At 68.1% G+C, this 20525-nt stretch overlaps 3 protein-coding genes across 4 annotated transcripts; 1 reads left to right on the top strand and 2 right to left on the bottom strand.

Moving 5' to 3' along the window:
• Positions 1–1682: 1682 nt before the first annotated feature.
• Positions 1683–7462, bottom strand: CD6 (CD6 molecule). The gene is made up of 13 exons (XM_049820412.1): positions 7192–7462; positions 5699–5776; positions 4940–5011; positions 4480–4788; positions 4064–4363; positions 3854–3922; positions 3586–3726; positions 3277–3405; positions 3078–3185; positions 2913–2993; positions 2597–2791; positions 2020–2184; positions 1683–1902 (listed from the first exon to the last, which is right to left on the bottom strand). Exons 1-13 carry the CDS (start codon positions 7454–7456, stop codon positions 1805–1807), a joined length of 2010 nt encoding a protein of 669 aa, XP_049676369.1. The 5' UTR covers positions 7457–7462; the 3' UTR covers positions 1683–1804.
• A 63-nt stretch (positions 7463–7525) lies between these two features.
• Positions 7526–11984, top strand: SLC15A3 (solute carrier family 15 member 3). Of its 2 annotated transcripts, XM_049820337.1 has the most exons (10): positions 7526–7993; positions 8087–8148; positions 9308–9686; positions 10098–10387; positions 10465–10624; positions 10725–10820; positions 10939–11107; positions 11189–11347; positions 11475–11633; positions 11767–11984. In XM_049820337.1, the coding sequence occupies exons 2-10, from the start codon at positions 8120–8122 to the stop codon at positions 11943–11945; spliced, it is 1620 nt and encodes a 539-aa protein (XP_049676294.1). In that variant the 5' UTR covers positions 7526–7993; positions 8087–8119; the 3' UTR covers positions 11946–11984. The 2 variants fall into 2 exon arrangements, with proteins under 2 accessions (XP_049676294.1, XP_049676293.1); XM_049820336.1 differs by lacking the exons at positions 7526–7993; positions 8087–8148 and having other exon boundaries at positions 8915–9686.
• An 817-nt stretch (positions 11985–12801) lies between these two features.
• On the bottom strand, positions 12802–19625 carry TMEM132A (transmembrane protein 132A). The gene is made up of 11 exons (XM_049821019.1): positions 19412–19625; positions 18261–18475; positions 17878–18186; positions 17401–17783; positions 17150–17299; positions 16390–16582; positions 16171–16314; positions 15870–16072; positions 15293–15569; positions 14659–14850; positions 12802–14544 (listed from the first exon to the last, which is right to left on the bottom strand). The coding sequence occupies exons 1-11, from the start codon at positions 19500–19502 to the stop codon at positions 13420–13422; spliced, it is 3282 nt and encodes a 1093-aa protein (XP_049676976.1). The 5' UTR covers positions 19503–19625; the 3' UTR covers positions 12802–13419.
• Positions 19626–20525: the final 900 nt, after the last annotated feature.

The following is a 20525-nucleotide window of genomic DNA, read 5'->3' as shown; positions in this document are numbered from 1 at the left end:
CCTGACCCCCACAGACGTGGGGTGCTTGGGGTCCAGACCTCCCCCCCGAGCCGTGGCTGGCTCTGGAGGCCCCGACATGCCGCAGATGGGGTTTGTGCCGTGGCTCGGTTAAAGCATCCCTTCTTGCTGCCGGCAATGCAAGTCAGCTCAGCATCGTCTGCACGCTGTGACAGATAAGGATGATTATAATATCTTTCCGGAGGGGTCGGGGGAGAGCGCTGGGACGTGCTGACATGCTGCCTGCCTGTGAGAAGCCTTTTAAGAGGCAGGAGCTGCCTTTAGTGCAAGCAGGAACAGGCTTGTTGGCTGTCAGCACGCTGCTGTTACCCTAATGATGGTGGAAATGGCATTTCCTAGCGCCTGTCACTGCGTGCAGGAGCAGCAGCTCGAATAAACAGTTGACGCTGATGTACCTGTCTTGTGGCTGGAGATGACACGTGGGCCCTTTGCCCCATGCCCCAGTGGGAACTGGGTTATCCACCCTGGGACACCGGTACCTACTGGGCATGGGTACCCCCTGGGCATCAACATCCCCCAGGTCACTGCCCGGCCGTGCCGCGGTCCAAGCGGTCCCAACAGCCGCCCTTTGCAAAGGTGCCATCGTCTCCTCCCCAGCCTCGCCGTCCTGGCACGGGGAGCCACACGCGTGATGGGGGGCACCCCCCGTTCCCACTCCCGTGCCCGCTCCCGTCCCCTCTGCGCTCGCAGCAGCCGTCTCCTTGCTCTCGCCTCGCTCCTCTCCCCTTTGTCTGGGGCTTTGTTGCTATTTTGGTGCTTCCTCCGTTGTTGCGGCGTGGCCCCTTTGTTCGGGGCCGCCGGAGCCTCTCGCCTTGGTAAACAGCTGAAGGATGTGGCGGGGGGCAAATTTTCCACGGGGGCGGGTCTGAACCCCAACCTCCGCCGAGGCTCCACCTCGTTGTGCCCCGGGAGATGGAAACCCGCCGATGGGTGCCGGGGTGGGAGATGCTCCGTGGGATTCAGCTTGCTGGCAGAAAGAGCCGTATGGGTCACAGAGAAGCCCCTCCGGGGCAGGGGGATGGAAAGGGTCCCAGCCCCGTGGGTGATGGCTGGGTGCTGTGCCTGGCTCAGCTGGGTGCAGCCCCCAAGCCCACCAGTGTCCCTGTCCCCAAGCCGCGCCTGGCACAGGGTGATGCTGCTTCACTCGGGCATCCCGCCGGGGCTCGGGTGGACCGTGGGATGTCCCAGCTTTCACCCTGGCACGGAGGATGCTGGAGGGGGTTATTCCTCCCTCGGGCGCCGTACCCTACCCCCTGAGCTCTGGGCAAGGGGGACAAATATCCGCCCTGGACTGGAAGCTGGCTATGTCCCACTTCCCAGCTTGCTATCAGCCCCAGGCTGGGGTGAGAAGGGTCCGGGACCCCCCCAGCACCACCATACAGCCAGGACCCGTGGCTGGTGCAGGCGATGCTGCTCACAGTGGCTGTGACCAGCCTGGCAGGGGACTGCAGGAAGGGACGTCTTTGGGTCACTTATCCCTTGCCACCCTGTGGGCAACTGGGAGCCCTTGGGAGCGTTTGGTGACCGAGCCTCGCTGCAGGGCTGGTGACCGGCCACCCCTGTGGCCAAGGGACACGGCGTCCTGCTGAGAAAAGCTTTTAATTGCATCACGCAGCCTGGCACGGCTTGCCTGCGCTGAATATCTCCAGAGTGCCACCGGGACCAGTGGCATGGAGGAAATGGCTGGAGAAGTCCAGAGGAGATGTCGGCAGCAGGATGGCGGATCCTTGGCTGCCCACAGTGCCAGGTCCCCCCCGCCATGCCCCTCTGCGGCGGTCGGGCAGGCTCAGTAGGCAGAGCCCTGGATGTCATCGTAGTCGCTGCCCTCAGAGGAGTCGGGGTCCCGCGCGTGTCCCCCTGAGGGGCAGGACGGAGCCGGCCAGCCTGCAAGGGAGAGACCCCATCAGGCAGGGAGCGGGACGAGGCTGCTGCAGGGGCAGAGGAGCCCTGTAGCCCCCCCCACCCCACCCCACTCCTGCTCTGCCAGCGTGGGGTCCTCACCAGGGTGTGGGGATGGGTCCCCGGGTGGCTCCGTGCCCTGCACGTTCTCGTACCACTCCCCCGAGGAGGTGCTGGAGCTGTCGGCGGGATCGGGGTCTGCTGGACACACAGGTACCCACGGCTGAGAGATCACTGGGGTGGGCACACGGGGCATTGCTGGGGGAGCTGGGGGAAAGAGCGTGTCTTACTGGCACCTTCCATCCCTGCTCCCACCCCCTGAGGTCCCTCAGTCCCATTGCATCCCTGGGGTTTTCCCAATCCCTGCTTCTATTCCCAGGGTCGCCCCACCTTCATTCCCCTCCCCAGGGCTGTTCCCATCCCTGCTGCCATCCTTGGAGTCTCTCCATCCCTGCTCCTGTCCTCAGGGCTGTCCCCATTCCTGCTCCTGCCTTTGGCATTCGTCCATCCCTGCTCCCATCCCCATCCCTGCTCCCATCCCCATTCCTGCTCCCATCCTTAGGGTCTCTCCATCCCTTGCTCCTATCCTTGGGGTCTCTCCATCCCTGCTCCCATCCCCAGGGCTGTCCCCATCCCTACTCCAGTCCCTGGGACCACACAGCCTGCTGGCGGTACCCACCTGTGCCGGGGTAGCCGGTGTAGCCATGGGCGGTGGGTGCTGCGTGCTGGTGGGTGCTATCGGTGGGGGGCGTCGGGCAGACCCAGGCGTGTGACGGGGTTGCGCCGTCATTGCAATAGGGCTCAGTGGAGGAGGAAGAGGAGGTGGAGGAGCTGCTCGCCCTGCCGCGGGATGGGGGGTCTAGCCTGGCCGGCACTGCGGGGCACAGGACTCCCGTCAGCCCCAGGCTGCGGGGTGGCCACTCGCCCACCCACGGGCAGGACGGGCGGACGGCCAGTGCCACAGGACGGAGGGACGGGCATCCCTCGTGTCGTACCCTCCGCAGGCAACGGCTCCGTCCCGTCCTGGCTGGGCATCAGCAAGAGCGTCTGTTCCCCGGGCTGCCGGCGCAGAGAGTCTGTGGGGAGGGCAGGGAGGGGGCATCAGCAGGGGGACCCCAGGGCAGGGCGGCGGGGGGCCCGGGGCTGGGTGGGATACTCACTGTAGAAGGTGGAGAGGGCCGTGGGCGGCTTGCTGCTGAAGTCGTAGTGTTCGTAGTCAGAGTCGGAGTCGGAGTCCTTGGCAGTGGGAAGGGCTGTGACCAGCGGGTCTGGGGGGTGAGATGGGAATGGGGCGGCTGTCACCAGCCGGGACCTCCTGCCCCACGGGCCTTGGAGGGGCCGGTGACCTGCCAGACCTACCTGGTCCTTTGGGAAGGTTGGGGGGCAGCTCCCTGTAGTCGTTGGAGATCCCAGAGGGCATGTTGGGGCTCTGGGCACTGTGGGTCACCAGCACCGGCCCGGCTAGCCCGAGGGAGGACACGGCGTGGGCTGCAGGAACAAGGGGGGTTGCGCCCGCTCAGCTGCTCCACGGATCAGCCGCTCCGTGGCTCAGCCAGCCCCCGCTCCCGCGGCTGAGCCGAGCCCAGGGAGTGGGATGGCCCTGGCTGGGCTGGCAGTGTCACCCCCTGCATGGCCAGAGCCTGCCGTGCCCCCACAGGCGCTCCTTACCGCTCATCTTCCTCACCCTCAGCAGGGCGGCGGTGAAGGCCAGCACGGTGAGCAGGAGCAGTGCTGCCAGGACCAGGCAGAGGACAAAGAGGGGCATGTGCAGAGAGGACCGTGCCCCCGCGGCCGGGGAACCCTCCTCAGCTGAGACAGAGAACGGACACAGCTCGTGACACCCGAGACATCCTCCTTCCAGGTAGGGGGGCGAGTTGGGTGCTCCCTGCAGCCCCCCCAGACCCGGGTCATGGCTGAGGCTCTGCAGGACACTCACCGCCTAGGAGCGTGACGTTGCTCGGTGTCACCGTGGCCATCGGGGTTGGCGTCTGCAAGCCCTGGGAGCCTGGCAGGAGGGGGACAGGGATGGGGGGGCAAGAAGAAGCCGGGTTGCAGCTCTTCTGCAGGGGGACCCCCCCCCCACCATGGCCGCAAAAAGGCGGTCAGCCCCCCGCACCCGCGGAGCCGGGCAGGAGGGATCCCGTACCGTTGCAGACCACGCCGACCGCCCGGGACTGGTGGCAGGGAGCCGATTTATTGTAGGTCCACTGGCAGTGGGCCAGCGACGGCTGCTGGCTCTCGCACTGGTAGAGCATCTTGCCGGGCAGCGTGTGGCCGAAAGAGAGTTGCCGGAGGGGCTCCCCGCAGCCCAGCGTGCGGCACAGCACGCTCGCCTCCAGCTTGTACCACGTGCTGTCGCACACCGTGCTCCACGTGCCGCGGAAGAAGACTTTGACCCGGCCGGCGCAACCGTCCCGGCCCCCGGAGAGCCGCCACTCCTGGTGCTCTGCGGGCAGAGGATGGAGCTGGGGATGTGCTGCCTGCGCCCTGCCTGATACCTCTGCCCCAACGGAGCCCAAACCTTGCTTGATGTCCGCCAGACCCGGCACGTGCCGGACCCACCTGAGCACACCACGCCGGCGTCTTCCTTGTGGCTGCAATCGTGCTCCGGCGCAGCCGGGCAGTCCCAGAGATGTTCCTCGTGCCCCTCGCAGCCCACCTCATCCCGGAGGATGGGTCCGCTGCCCCGGCCGAAGGCAGCGCCGCCGTGGACGCGCACGGCCCGGCCGCACCGCAGCTGCCGGCACACGACGTCGGCGTCGGCCAGGTCCCAGGCGTCGTCGCACACCGTGCCCCAGGCACCCTCCTGCTCTATCTCCACCCGACCTTCGCACCGGCTCCGGCCGCCGGCCAGCCGCAGCATGCCGGGACCTGGGTGAGACGCCGGGAAAGGGGGTATGGATGACCCTGGCACTGTCCCCGATGCCGGCTCCAGCAGCGGGATGGGATGCCGCTGCCCCCAGGCTCCCCTCTCCCCACCGAAATACGGGTGCAAGGAGGTCCCTGGCCCTTCTGCGCTCACCTGGTGCCACCGAGGCGTTTCCAGCCACGCTGCCCGCCGGGGTGCCGGGAGGTCCCGTTGGCTCGGTGGGGGCTGCGGGGAGGAAGGGGCAGAGGGTGTGAGGGGCTGAGCCCACCAGGACCCCCCATTTGGGGCTGAACGGCCGCTCTGAGCAGGGTGGGAGGACGGGGCTGACGGCTGCGGGACAGACGGATGTGCCGCCGGACAGACGTACACCCAGAGCCCCGCTGAGAGCTGGCAGCCACCACGGCGAAAGCAGGATTGAGGTCAGTGGGTATCGGGGGACCAACCCTCCCTTTTTTGGCTCAGCCCCGGCTTTCCTGGCAAGGCATGGGGACGCGGTGAGGAGCAGACGGTTCGGCTCCCGTGCCGGCTGCTGGGTGCTTGGCGGCTCACAGATGGCAAACCGGAGGGACGTGGCTCTGCCACCACCCCGGCACGCAGCCGTGGGCAGAGTGGGGGGCAGACGGAGAGGGTGCAGGAATGTGCACCCCAGTCCTCCAAAAAGTAATGCTCCTCCGGGGAAAGATGGCCAAAATGGCATCCCCGGGCTGCCACAAAATGGGTGGCACCACGGGAAGACCCCTCGAGCCCTGGCCACGGCTCTCTTGCACCCCTAAAAGTTGCTCCCCATGACCTCACATCAGCCCGCTGCGGGGGAAACGTGCTCTAGGGCCAAATCCTGGCACTGGGTCTGCCCACAGGACAGGGGCAGGCAGAATCTGGCCCTAAATATGGCAATATTGGGACATAACTCACCGGTGGGAAAGCCGAAGCCGGGGATGCCGTCATGCGCTCGGGCTGCTGGCGATGCTGCTGGCTCCTGGCCCACCGCCCCTGCCGACAGAGAGGGTCTGCCCGCTGCCTGTACCTGCCTGCCTGCACCCCCAGCACGGCCCCCCCGAGTCGGCGCCGCAGGTGAGTGGATGCTTCTGCCACCGCGGTCTCATTTTAGGCTTTTCCCTCTCCCTGAGCACCCCGAGGGCATGGCATCATTTTGGACGCAGGGCTCAATCCCATCCTCCCTGTTCCCTCATTCCTGTCCCTTTGCCTCAACACATACGAGCAGCCCGCTGTAGCCAAGCCGCTTGCCGGGCTTCCACGGTTATCGCTGGAAAATATTCACCATTCGGCTCCTCCAGGGCGAAGGATTTTTCCCCATGGGTGAGGCGAGGTGTGTTTGCCGCCATCGCCACCAAAATCACAGCTTTCTCCATACCCCGACTGCACGGGGCGCGATAACGCAATTATTGCAGTAATGATTTCTGACCAAAAAAGGGCACTTTTTGCAACCGCTACGTCAGCGCGCCGTGCTGACATAGCCCGGTCCCACCTTTGCTCATCCATTGCTGCAAAAGGCATCTATAGCGATTTGGGGGGCTGGTTGGGGTGCGTTGGGTGGGTGTCCTGGGGAGCCGGTGGGCTCAATGGGAAACCACCACCCTAGCCGGTGGGCTCTGGCTTGGTGTTAAAAAAATATTAAAGGAAAAGGTAAGGGATGAGCGCAGGAGCCAGGGATGCGGCAGGGAAGAGCTGCTCCACGGGGTCCCGGTGTCAGGCAGCACCGTGCCTCGAGCCTGCAGGCAGGGCGCAGGCAGCCGGCAGCGTGTCGGCAAAGGTGTGGGAAGGAGCCGTTAGCGGAAACGACGGCAATGGCGACCATTCCCCAACTGATCGGAGGTGTCGAGGCTGCTTCTTAGCAGCCATTTCGGGTGTAAAACCACCGTAAACCCTGCCGGGCCAGGGCGAGCAGGTGGCATCGTCCCCCCCAAAAACCATCCCGGGGTGATGCTGGTGACGTGACCAGACAGGATGGGTTTTGGCCCATGACTGCCAAAACCAGGAGAGCATCACCCTGTCCCCGCAGGGCCAGGGGTTGGAGCCGGTGGGCAACATGGCCCTGAGACCCCTTTTAGGGTCCCCAGAGTCACCAGCCCCCCAGGAGGGACCCCCTTGTCTCTCTCCCACCGGGCAGCGAGGGGCACGTCGAGAAGGGGCAGGGGTTGGAGCAGCCACGCTGAGCACCTCAGGAAGAAGAGCACAGCTCTGCAGAGCTGCCTGCAGAGCATCCTCGCTCGGCGCCGAACCACCGCCGGTAACATCCGTGTGCGGACACCGACACCTCCTGCCCCAGCAGGACCCAGCCCGGGGAGGTGACAGGTACCCAGCTCCGAAATCAGCGGAGCCATCGTCCCGGGGTCCCGGCAAACAGTAGAGGGATGGGAAGGGAGAGGGTGAGGACGTTGCCGTACCTTGTCCGGGTGCCGCGGCAGAGAGAGCCGCCAGGAGCAGGCAGACCCCCTCCATCCTGCTCAGCGGTTGTAGGGCAGCCCCATGACGGTTGGGGAGCCGGGGCTTTGGTGGTCCCGTCCCGCTCAGCAGCTCGGGGACATGGTTTAGATACGGCCCCGCGCCCTGCTTGCCACTCGCACGCTCTCTGCTCCCGGCTTGTGGTCGAGGGCTGCAGGAAGCCAGCTCAGCGCCGTGGGGCGGAGGAGCGCGATGAGGTGGCTCCATCCTGCACGCTCGCGGTGGGGCAGGGAGGGGGGGAAAGCGGGGGGCGGGGGGTCAGGCGGAGGTGGGCTCCGTTTGGGGACCACGCCACGTGCCTGCGGCATCCCTCGGGGTTACGGGAGCCACGGAGACCCGGCGGTCTCACCCCAGGTCACGCTCAGCCCCCAGGGGGGATGTGGATCTTGCAAAAGAGCCACGATTTGCAGCTCCTGGTGTGCTGCCATGTCGTGGGCTTGAGACGGCATCACCGGTGACACGGTGGGACTTGGGGTCCCCTGAGCTCTGGGACCGCCATGGGGTGATGGAGCAGAGCGTGGGGTTCCCTCCTTCTCCCCCATTTTCTGGGGCTGAGGTGGGCAGGAGGATGCTTGCGAGGCCGCGGCCAGCATCTTTCGGTGCTGCCTGACGGGGGGGGGTCCTGCTTCACCCCGTGGCACGAGAGACCTGCAGGGGACAACCCACGGTGACCCCAAAGACGTGCCACCCAGCTCCCCTGCCTCTCTGCCTGCCGAGCCCTGGCGGGAGGGAGGTCGCTGGCAGGTAGGTGGATGTTACGAACAAGCTGGGCTGGGCTGGGGGGGTCCCCCCCTCCTGCCGCCAGCCGAAAATACGGATTCAAATTCCCTTTCCCAGCTGCTGGTCATCACAGAGCTCATCGAAACCCCCATGTCCCGGAGAGCTGGTCCCTCTGCCAGGTGGGGCTGCCTGATGGCCGGGGGGGATGCCGGGAGCCATGGGGATGCCAGGAGCTGTGGCTGCGGGCTGGGGGGGCTCTTCCCCTGCCCCAGAGAGCCCGGAGGGGCTTGTTTGGGCAGGAGGGGGTGCAAGAACACGGAGGAGCTGGAGGATTCTGTGAGGACCTGGAAAGTCGCATGGTCAGGGTGGGAGTTCGGGGGTGCGGAGGGCTGGGAGGGTACATGCCCGTTGGCTCTCTGCCCTGAGCTTCCTGCCTTTCTCAGGTACTAATTTTTTTTTATTATTTTTTTTTAAACTTACAGAAACTTAAAAGCTTTGCGCTGTCTGTCTCGCTGCCGAGTCCGGTGGAAAATATCAGAGTGCGAGAGGCAAACAGGCGCACGCGGCCCCATTTCCTTAGGAAATCAGGCTGCAAAATAAACCGCTGTGCACTCGTGGGTCGGGGATTTTGGGTGTGCGTGTGCATGCCGTGGGGGGAGCCGGTGCAGTAGCCCTAAGCTCAGCTCAGCCCAGCTTTACGCTGGTCCTGGGAGGCTCCGGTGGGTGCTGGTGGGCGCACGACATCCCCTGGCACACGCAGGGCTCCGACACCCCCATAGCTGGGGAAGACCCCAGCCTCAGCGAGGGGCTTTGGTGCTGAGGACCCCACAGAGCTGTGCTGGTGGGGGATGGCTGGGGAGGGTGAGTAAAGCCTCTGATGGGGGGGGGGGGGGGGGCCCAGGGAAAGCCCCCAGGAAGGAGAAGCCGCGCTGGCCGACAGGGATTTTCGCTTCTGAGCCGTCATATGATGTGTCTGTTCAACAGGAATGGGGAACTGGGAACCGGGGAGGGACAGGAGCGGAGGACATCCACCCGGCGAGGGGGGCAGCCTGGAGGGGGGCCAAGGGGGACGGAGAAGGTGCCGTGGCGGGACGGGGTCCCCCGGCTGGGCTGCCCACCGGGGGTGGTGAAGGGCAGCAGAGCCAACGCCGAGAGCCGCGGTGCTCCTGGGCAGGAGGACATGGCCGGGACGAGGGATGGTGGGGAACGGACCCCCTTGCTGGGGGGGACACCCCTCAAGGGGCGCAGGGCGGCGTGCATGGCCGTGCTGGCGGTGGAAGGTCTGGAGCGGGCGGCTTTTTTCGGCATCACGGCCAACCTGGTGCTCTACCTCACCAGCAGCACCTTCGGCTGGGGGGGCACCCAGGCATCCCGCGCCTGCCTGTTCTTTCTGGGGGCTTCCTACCTGCTCTCGCCCGTCGGCGGCTGGCTGGCCGACGTCTACCTCGGCCGCTACGGCACCGTGGTTCTCAGCTTCTTGCTGTACTTGCTAGCCGCCTGCCTGCTGCCCGTCACCGCGTCGCTGGATGGGCGACTTTCGGCATGCGGGCAGCTGCCCGCCGCCACCATCCGAAACTGCTCTTGGCACCGCGGTGGGACGTGCCGGAGGCAGCCCCCCGAGCAGTATTGTGCCCCCACCATCTACAGCGGCCTCCTGCTCTTGGCACTGGGCGTCAGCTCCGTCAGAGCCAACCTTACCCCCTTCGGTGCCGACCAGGTGAGCGTGGTAGCCAGCGGCATCCTTCTCCCTCTGCCCCTTCCCAAACGGCTCCTCCCGGCCGGGTGCTTGCCCCGCACCAGGCTGCCGTGGACCTGTGGGTCTCCCTTCCCCTTCTTCTGAGCCAAAGGGGGGTAGAGTGTCCCAAGGGGTGGAGGAGATGTGGTTGCACCCCATAGATCCCCTCCAAACCCTTTGAGACCCTTGGGACATCCTTGGTAGGGGAAGAAGGGAGGGAAGCCAGGAGGTGAGGGGTGGGATGGGGCGCGGGAGGGTGGTGGGATGGGGCATGGGGGGGATGTGGGAGGGTGGGGGGACAGGGGATGAAGCAGAAGCCCTGCTCTCAGGGCTGAGGTTCGGTGCTGCTGGGGCTGAGAGCCGGCCCCGGGGCCCGTCCCTCCACGCTGGCAGGTGAGGGACCAGGGTGGTGACGCCACGCGACGCTTCTTCAACTGGTTCTACTGGAGCATCAACATCGGGGCCGTCTTCTCCCTGCTGGTGGTGGCCTTTGTTCAGCAGAACATCAGCTTTCTGGCCGGCTACCTCATCCCCGTCGCCTGTCTTGCCTTGGCCCTCCTCATCTTCCTCCTGGCCACCCCGACCTTCGTCAGCAAGCCCCCCACAGGCAGCCAGGTCTCTGCCATGATCAAGCTGGCCCTACAGATTTGCGGCTGCACCCGGCTGGGGGACGCGGGGGCCAGGTGAGAAGGGGGGGGGTGGTCTGCAGGGGGCTGAGCCCTCCCAGCCCTGGCCTCTCCCATGTGGTCACTCTCCCCAGACTGAGCACTCGGCGGTGGGAGGCTGGGGACCCTCTCCCCAACAGCGGAGCCCAACCTGGAGCCCCTTCGCCTGAGGAAGACCTTGCCAATTTCCAGGTGCTGGCCCGGATCCTGCCCGTGATGCTGACCTTCATCCCTTACTGGATGGTCTACTTCCAGGTGAGGTGTGGGGTGGGCTCTGCGCTGAGCAGGGACCATCGGTGGTGGTGGGTCCGTCCGGGACCTGAGCCCGTGGAGCCACCGTCCCGCTGCCTTTCAGATGCAGTCGACGTATTACCTGCAGGGTTTGCACCTCCACATCCCCAGCATCTTCCGACGCAGCCAGGACCGTGCCAGCACCCTCCAGGGCTATACGGTGAGGGATGGAGCCGGCAGCTCTGTGGACCTGATGGGTGGGAGCCGGGGCGTTCCATGAAATGCTGAGCTCCCCACCGTGGGCAAGGGCTGGGGCTTGACCTGCCTTTGCCCGGCAGTTCCCAGATGCTTGGCTGCTCCTGGCCAACGTGGTGGTCTTGCTGGCCTTGGTGCCCCTGAAGGACCACGTCATCGACCCCTTCCTAGCCAAGCGGAGGCTGCTGCCGTCGGCTCTCAAGCAGATGGCCCTGGGCACGTTCTTCGGCCTCGCCTCCGTCTTCACGGCAGGTAGAACCCGGGCTGGGGTGGGACGCTGCCATGGGCAGGGGCTCGGTGGGCGCTCAGCCCCCCGCTGCCCGCATCCCACAGGCATCCTGGAGCGAGAGCGGCTGCAGTACGTGCGCCGCAACCAGACGGTGCTGCAGCTCGTCGGCAAGGACCGCTACCTGGCCGCCACGCTGCCCGTCTGGTGGCAGGTCCCCCAGTACTTGCTCATTGGCGTTGGCGAGCTCTTTGCCAGCATCCCTGGTGAGCGGTGCCTGCCTCCCCCAATTCCCGGGGTATCCACCACAGCCCCCCACCACAGCAGTTGGGTTTGGTGGAGGAACCCCGAAGGGTTCGAGCTTTTCCCCGTGCCCTCTCTGCTTTCCCGCAGGCCTGGAGTTTGCCTACGCCGAGGCCCCCAAGTCCATGAAAGGAGCCATCATGGGTCTCTTCTTCTTCATCTCCGGGGTGGGCTCGCTGCTGGGGTCGGGGCTGCTGACCCTCCTCTCACTGCCCACCCACGGGTGGACACACTGCCCGGAGGACAACGGTGAGCGCTGGCACGGGGACGCGGGTGTCACCTCCTACTCGGGGTGCCTTTGTGGCCAGCAGGGATGGGGTGCGGGACATGGGGGTGTCCTGAGGGTCAGCCCCCCCAGCTCTGACCACCCTCCTGCTCCCAGGGAGCATCAACAGCTGCCGCATGGACAACTACTTCTTCCTGCTGGCGGGGATCCAGTCGGTCGCCTGCCTGCTTTTCACCTGGATCTCCAGGCGCTACCAGACCCGGCCACTGCGGACGGGTGCCCCCCACCTCTGCACGGGGCCGGAGGATGACTCGTATGGTGCCACGGGGGGGTGATAGAGCATCACCCCACTTCCCTGGGGCCAGGAATGCTGGTCCCAGTACCAGCAGGGCAGGGGTGGAGGCAGGACCCCCGGCAGCCAGAGCGATCACCCCATCTCTGTGGGTTTTGGGGGAGCTACGGGGATGGCTCGAGCCCCGATGGGGGGCAGAGGGAAGGGGAAGGTTGGGTGGGTGCCAGCCCAGCATGGGGAGCCTGTAGGGAGCAGGGTGACGAGGGGGGTGTCTCCTGCTGTCACCCAAGGCGATTTGGGGGTGTCTCAGGGATCACCGGGACAGATTGGGGGGGCTAGGAAGGGTCTGGAGGGATGGAAATCCTCATGGCATCCCTGAATAAAGTGACCTGCTGGCCCATTGCCTGTGGTTGCTATTGCAGGAGAGATGTTTGCTGGGGCTTAGGGGGGATCGGGGACCAGTCATGGGGTCGGGGGGATATCCAGGACCGGGCAGGGACAGGCTGCTCCCTGGTTCTGGGTGTTGGGGCTGGATGGGCGGAGGAAGAGGAAGGCAGCAGCCCTTTCCCCACGGCAGGACAGGGAGGAAGGAGGTCCCTTGCCCCAAGGTCACCCCGGCTGGGCCAGGGCCAGGACTGGCCCCCGAGCCCTTCCCGTGACCAGCTCCCACGTTTGTCCCCACGTGGAACCAACGTCAAGGGCACGTGCCCGTCCCCAGGAGCCCAGCAGGCTCGGCCGTGCCTGGCAGAGCCGATCCCCGCCGGCAACGCCATGGTGGTTTCCCCCAACACCGCACCTCCGTCTTCCCCCATCCCTACTGCCCCTGCCCTGGGACGGTGGCAGGATGCGACCCGCTGGTGGGAGCAGATGCCACGGCACGGGGGCTGCCTGTCTTTTTTAAATACTTTATTTTTGTAACAACATCAGAATTAAAAATCTTCCATAAATAACAGCCCCTCACGGCAGCCCCTTCCCAGGGCGTTACAGGTAGAAAATGCCAGTCGTACAAAACAGATGCGCGGCCGGGGTGAAGGGGGGGAGGGCGCGCGCCCCCCTCCTCCCCATGGCGTGGGTGGGGCGGGGGGCACGGGACCCTTCCCTGGGATCAGACCACAGGACTCATCATCATCATCATCATCACTATGAACACAATGTCGCAATGAGACCCAAAGCAGTAAGGGCAACCCCGGCTTCCTCCCCAGTGCCACCGAGGCGGAGGGGGCTGACGTGGACCCCGAGGAGGGGGACGCTCTGAGCTGGATGGAGACCCCCCCACACACCTCTGCGGGCATCTGGGGACAGTCCCTCGGGTGGCCCCGCTGGGGCAGGGCTCAGGCCACCAGGAGGGATGGACAGCGGTCCCCAAGAGCAGCACAGCCCGCTGCAGGCAGGGGAAAGGGGGGGGACGGGTGTCCCCCCCTCCCCAGGGCAGCGCAGGGAGGAGGTCGGTCCCTTACTGGTTTGCCCGGGGCTGGGGAGGGGGGGGGGGGGGGGGCCGGGGGCCGCTCCCCCCCGGATCAGGAGCTACCCCGGATCCTCTCCATGTAGCTCCTGAGCTCTTCGGGGTCCCGCAGCCCCATGTCCTCGCACACCCAACGGATGTCATCCTCGCTGGCCACCAGGATGGACTGGACGTTGGGAGCGGGCTGGGGGGGCTCCTCGGGGACCCGGGGAGGCGCGAAGGTGACGAATTCCACCCGCTTCCTCCGGCCGCCCCCCGGCGTACCCCCTTCCTTGCGGGGCAGGGGAGCCGCGGGAGTCGGGGTGCCGGGGGGACCCCCAGCTTCGGAGCCCGGCACGGTGCCCGGGGGCACCCCGCAGCAGCAGCGCCCGGTTTCGGGGGCCGATTCGGGGGCCGGGGGCTCGGGCTGCCGGCGGTCCAGCTGCCGGCTCAGCTCCTCTTGGTCGGTGCCCAGCCAGACCCAGTTGTGGGGCTGGGGGGCCGAGGGGGCCGCGCCGGCATCCGGCAGCTCCTTCTGCTGGTACCGCAAAACGAAGAAGATGCAGTTGACGAGGAAGATGAAGATGGCCAGGCAGAAGACGCCCAGCAGGACATACATGCCGATCTCCAGGTCGGTCACCCGCTCGGGAGCCTTCACCATCTCGTCTTCCTCCTCTTCCTCCCCGCCGGCGCGGTTGTGGCCGTAGCCTTCCTCCTCTTCTTCCTCCGAGGAAGACCCCAGCCCCTGGAGCTTGGTGGAGGCAGGTCCCACGCCGGCGGGGTCCCTCCGCCGCGGCTCGCTGGCCGCCGTCACCGCCTCCCCCGACATGGCCCCCTCGGCCCGCGGGAAGGGCGAGCTGGGCCGGGGGCGACCGCCGCGGGGCCGGGGGCTGCCGGTGGTGGGGGTACGCCGGCCGACCCCAACCTCGAGCCAGGCGGTGCCGGTGACCAGCGCGGCCGCCCGGTGCCGGCCGCGACGGCAGGCGTCCGGGGGTTGCAGGCTGAGCTGCAGCAGAGCCCCCCGCCCCGGTCCCTCCGCCACCACCCACGGGCGGGCGGCGGGGATGCCGGGCGAGCCCCCCACGGTAGCCACGGCGGGATCCAACGAGGTCACGCTCAACGCCGCGTCCTGCCAACCGTACAGCTCCAGCGGGGCCAGCGTGCGGTCGGAGAAGGACAGCCAGACGGACAGCGTCGCCTCCTGCCAGGGATGCCGGGCGAGATGGCATCAGGGAGATGGGGAGGGCACCGGGGACCCCAGCACCGACCACCCCGAGCATCCAGGATCAGACCCCCCCCTCCCCGCCCCTCTCACCTGCTTGGGGGCACGCAGGGTGGCCGTCCCCTGGGCGGTGGCGGTGACCATGCCGGGGTGGCCCGGTTCTGCCCGTAGCGTCAGGGACAGCCCCGACACCACCTGGGCGTGCAGCTCCGTCACCGTCACCTTCTCCTCCGACACCACCAGCATCTGCTCTCCCAGGATGGAATCCGAGAGCGGGGAGCGGACCTGGGGGCACCGGAGGGACGTCGTGAGCCCCCAGACTTCACAGCCTCTGTGCCTCCATCCCCTACTACCCCTGCCCTGGCCCCCTGGCCCCCCATTTCTCTCTCCACAGCCTCTGCATCCCTCAGCTCCCCCTGGGACCCCTTCCAGCCCCCCCACCTTCCTCCCTCCAGCCCCTGCACCCCCCCCATCTCTCCTGTGCCCCCAGGACCCCCTCCAGCCCCCCACCTCCTTCCCTCTCCCCCCAGGACCCCTTCCAGCCTCCTATCTCCATCTCCCCAGCCCTTGCACCCCCCTTCATGCCCTGCACTCCCCAGCTCCCCTCTACCCCCAGGACCCCCTCCAACCCTCTGTCTCCATCTCTACAGCCCCCTACACCCCCCAGGACCCCCCTTCTACCGCCTGCATTCCCCCCCCCCCTCAAAAGACAAGCCCCCAAGCCTACCTCCACAGACGTGACCCCGGGCTCCCGGCCGACCACCACGGTGCCCCCCTCCAGCGAGGCCACGCGGGGGTCCTGCACCCGGGTCCGGCCGGCCACCAGGTGGGTGACATCCAGGAGCCAGTCGGGGCTGGGCAGGTAGGCGAGGTGACGGCCACCGTCGAGCGGGTGGGCTACGAAATGTGCCAGGACCCTCACCGCCGTCCGCTGGTACTGGGGGCGGCAGCCCCGCGACCGCCGCTCAGCCTCCTCCCCGGGCTCCTCCGCCTCCGCCGGGGCGCTGGGGATGGCAGGGACACCGGTGTCACCAGCCCCGAGGGCCTCAGTGGGGCTGTTGGGGCGCGGGGCGGCGGGGGGGACGTGTCACGAGCGCGTGGGGGCTCAGCAGGGCAGGGCTGCACAGCACCGCGGGGCTCAGCCGGGCAGGGACACGTGTCACGAGCCCGTGGGGGCTCAGCGGGGCAGGGACACGTGTCACGAGCGTGGCGAGGCTCAGCTCCCGCTCTCCCTCCTCGCTCGCCGCTGTGGCAGGGAACGGTGGCGGGGGTCGTCCCCCTCCCACCCCGGGCGCTGAGCTCACCTCTCGGGGCCGCCGGGCAGGCGCCAGCCCCGCACTTGCTCCAGCGCCGTGTCAGCCAGCTGGACGCGCAGGGGCAGCAGCGGTGCCCAGACGGTGAAGCGCAGCGAAGCGTGCAGGCGCCGGGACCAGAAGTCCACCCGGGCACCCCGGGCACCCCGGCTTTCCTTGCCCCCCACGAACACCGCATCGCAGGTATCCGAGACCTGGATGGGGGGGCACGCAGAGGGGCAGGAAGAGCTGGCAGCCCCCGGCCAAGGTTGGGGGGCGCATCGGGGGGGAGGACGCCGGGACCCCCGCTCACCTGCAGCACCTGCTTGTCGGCCGACTCGCAGCCCGGCGGCTCGGTGAGCTCGGTCACGCCGCCCCCCGCCTCCACCGCCACCAGTTTCACCGGCACGGTGCGGGGGACCCCCGTCAGCGGGGCAGTGTTCAGGATCTCCAGCTCCTATGGGGCAGAGCAGGGCTGAGCTCGTGGCCCCACAGGGGTGGGGTGGGGGGCCGGGGTCGGGGGGGCACCCACCTGCACCAGGGGGACGAGGGCACGGACGTCCCGCTCCGACACCTGGATCTCCCACACAAGTTTGTCCTTCTGGGCCTCGGGGTCCTGGCCGGGGTACTCCACCTGCCAGGTGAGGGGCCGCGCCGGCGCCAGCCCCCCCGTCCCGTTCTCCACCGCCAGGTCCAGGTGCAGGAACGTGGCGGAGTCGGCTGCCCTGCACCACCGCACGGGGGTCGGGGATGCCCCGTGTCCCCCAGTCCCCCCACTGAGCCACACTGGGACGGGAGCAGCGCAATGCACACGTCCCCCTGGGCCATACTGGGATGGGAGTGGTGCAACGCACATGTCCCCCTGTGACAACTGGGCCGTACTGGGATGGGAGCAGCATAATGCACAGGTCCCCCTGGGTCATACTGGGATGGGAGTCGTGCAACACACAGGTTCCCTTGCTCTGACTGGGCCATACTGGGATGGGAGTCGTGCAACACACAGGTTCCCCTGGGCCATACTGGGATGGGAGCAGCGCAACGCACAGGTCCCCCTGGGCCATACTGGGATGGGAGCAGTGTCATGCACGGGTCCCCTTTGCTTTGACTGGGCCATACTGGGATGGGACCGGCACAAAACACAGGTCCCCCTCCACCAACTGAGTCATACTGGGATGGGGACAGTGTCATGCACAGGTTGCTTTTGCTGTTACTGGGCTGCGCTGGGCCCCCATGCAGAAGCCCCCTCCCATAGCGGGGGACCCCAGGAGCCGGGGTGCCGTGCCGTTCCCTACCTCCAGCCACCGCGAGAGTCCCCGCTCCGCCGGCACGTCACCACGGCCGTCGAGTGCTTGGGGCCCCGGGTGCGCTCCAGCTGGGCGGTCCAGGCGGTGGGGGCCCCGGGGCGGGCAGCCACCACCTGCAGCCCCTTCTTCGCCTTGATCCTGCCGGCGGATCCCCGTCACACAACGTCCCCCTCCCGGCACGTGCCACCCTCCACGGGGGTCCCCTGCCCGGCCCCGGGGGGGGGGGGTGTGTGTCTCACCGAAGCGTCAGTTGGTCGGCGGTGAAGTTGTGCCGCAGGGCGAGGGTGGCGGTGAAGCGCTGACCCGGGCGAAGCGTGGCGTCGGGCACCCGCAACAGCACCTTGTCGTCCAGCCGGACCTCCTGCCGTCGCGCCGGCTCGGCCGCCCGTAGTTCCAGCGAGCCCAGGTACCACGGTGCTTCCCCGCCACGGCTCCGTTCCCGGCCCCCGGCACGGCCGCACTCCCCCGGTCCCACCACACCGTAGTGCAGCTCGGCGGACTCGGGGGTCTCGGGGTTTCTGGGGGACTCGGCTGCCCGGCGGCGGCTGCGTGGGGCAGGGGATGCCGGAGAGAACCAGCGCGGGGGGATCTCCAGCTCCACCACGCAGACGCCCAGGGGTGCCTGGAGGGGAGAGCGGGACCCTGGCTCAGGGTGGGGGGCCGAGCAGGGCAGCCCCCTCCGGGGGAAGCCGTGGCCCCCGGTGGGTGACACTGACCTGCAGGCGACACATCCCACGGGCCACCCGGCCACGGTGGTGTGCGTGGAGGGCGACGCAGGGCAGGTCCCGCTCCCTGGGGTGGTCCCGCTCCCCGGGGTGGTCCCACTCCCCAGGGTGATCCCACTCCCTGGGGTGGTCCCGCTCCCCAGGGTGGTCCCGCTGCCCGGGCAGCCAGTCGGGACCTTGCAGATGGAAGAGGACGCGGGCGAAGGGCTCGGCCGGGGACACGGCGCTCTCAAGGGACACGGCACGGATGGCCCAAGCTGCCGAGCCGTCCCTTCCCGGGGGACTCTCCGTGGGCACCTCCTGCAAAGAGACAAGGATGGCGGCAGGGGGGACAGGCTGCCCCGGGGCAGCGGGAACGGTGGGGGCCATTTTACCTGCCGGGTGCTGAAGGGTGGGTAGGTGGCCTGGACGAGGGGCTGCGTGGCGGAGCCGTGCCGCAGCAGCAGGTAGGTCTCGGTGCGGGCGTGCAGGGAGGTGTTGGCGGGCAGGTCCTGGTCTGCCCGCTGCAGCCGGTAGTACTCGGGCACTCCGAGCAGCTCCAGATCCGCCGGCAGGTACACGGGGTCTGGGGGGTCCCCGTCACCCGTGGCTGCGAGGACAGGGACTGTGTCACCGGCCTCAGGGGCCACGGAGGCAAAGGGCTGCCCTGGGGTGGCAAGTGGGGGGATTCACCTCCGCGTCTGAGGCTGCACCGCGAGAAGAAATCCGGCTTCGGCACCGCCGCGGCACCGCACAGCCCCCCACCCGGCCATCCCAGTCCCCTTGGGGACAGGGTCACCCCGTGTCCCCCGGGGGTTGTCCCTCGTGTGATGCTGCACCATCGCGGCCCCCCACGGGAGCGGGTGCCGGAGGTCGGCGTGGCACCCCACTGGTGCCGGGGTCAGCCTCGGAGGGGGGGGGGTCGGCGTGGTTCCCCCAGGCCTGGCTGCTCCCCGTTAACGAAGCGGCGCTCGTCAGGCCGCCCCGCTCTGCCAGCGGCGTGGGGATCCGCTCCCCCGGTGGGGTGAGGGATGGAGCCGGATCCCTCAGGGTGGGATCCAGGATCAGGGGCTCCGGATCCCAGGGATCCCCGTGCGCACGGAACAGATCCCGCCGGGATACCCGGGTAGGGGACGTTACCCACGGGCCCGGAGACAGATCCCACCCGGTCCACAGCTCCGCGGGCAGATGGCGGGGCAGCGGGGGAGAGGAGCGCGGCAGATCACGGCTTCCCGGGGGCCGTGGGGAAGCGGATCCCCTCGGACCGCAGGGATCCCGTGCGGATGGGGAGGAGATTCCCGTCCCCTCCCCGGGATCACAAGGGATCCCACGTTCCTTGGGGGATCCCCTCGGGATCGAGGGAGCGGATCCCGGCGATCCCCAATGCTCGGGGATGGGGAGGGGGGGGGGGGTGCAGGTCGCCCCGGATCGCGGAACCCCGGTGGGAGCGGATCCACGCGGGACGGCGCGGATCCCCGGCGATGGGGTGCGGACCCCGGCTCGGGGCTGCCGGTGCCGGTGCCGGTGCCGGTGCGGCCGCACTCACCCGAGGCGCAGAGCAGGGCGGCGGCCAGCAGCGCCAGCCGGGTCCCCGGGGCCGGTGCCGGTGCCGGTGCCGGTGCCGGTGCGGGGGCCATGGCCGGGCGGGCTCCGCGGCGCGTCCGTGCGAGCGGCGGCCGCCGCTCCCGTCCCTCCGCCTCCGCGCCCAGACAATGGGGCCGGGGCGGGACCGGCACCGGCGCCGCCTCGTCCCGCCGGGTCCTAAACACCGGCCCTGCCCGCCCTGCGCAGCGCCGGGCACCGCTCCAGCCCCGCTCCCCAAACCCGGTCCCAGCCCCGGGCTGCGCAGCGCCGAGCACCGCTCCAGCCCCCCATCCCACTCCCCAGCCCCAGCCCCGCTCCCCAGCCCCATCCTCACCCTCATCCCTGCTCCCCATCCCACTCCCCATCCTCATCCCTGCTCCCCATCCCTCTCCCCATCCTCACCCTCATCCCTGCTCCCCAGCCCACTCCCCAGCCCCAGCCCTGCTCCCCATCCCTCTCCCCATCCTCACCCTCATCCCTGCTCCCCATCCCACTCCCCATCCTCATCCCTGCTCCCCATCCCTCTCCCCATCCTCACCCTCATCCCTGCTCCCCAGCCCACTCCCCAGCCCCAGCCCTGCTCCCCATCCCTCTCCCCATCCTCACCTTCATCCCTGCTCCCCATCCCACTCCCCATCCTCATCCCTGCTCCCCATCCCTCTCCCCATCCTCACCCTCATCCCTGCTCCCTAGCCCACTCCCCAGCCCCAGCCCTGCTCCCCATCCCTCTCCCCATCCTCATCCTTGCTCCCCATCCCCATCCCACTACCCATCCTCATCCCTGCTCCCCATCCCTCTCCCCATGCTCATCCTTATCCCTGCTCCCCATCCCACTCTCCATCCTCATCCCTGCTCCCCATCCCTCTCCCCATCCTCACCCTCATCCCTGCTCCCCAGCCCACTCCCCATCCTCATCCCTGCTCCCCATCCCCATCCCTGCTCCCCATCCCACTCCCCATTACCATCCCCACTCAGCAGCGGGCACAAAGGAATCATGTGGAGAGACCCCCCGAGCAGGGAGGGGACTCTCACACCGGCTGGTGTCCATCCTTCCTTGTCCCACCCTGATCAGGGTG

The sequence above is a fragment of the Accipiter gentilis genome, chromosome 17 (assembly GCF_929443795.1).
Source record: "Accipiter gentilis chromosome 17, bAccGen1.1, whole genome shotgun sequence".
Taxonomy (NCBI): domain Eukaryota; kingdom Metazoa; phylum Chordata; class Aves; order Accipitriformes; family Accipitridae; genus Astur; species Astur gentilis.
This window is presented reverse-complemented; position numbering and strand designations above follow the sequence as displayed.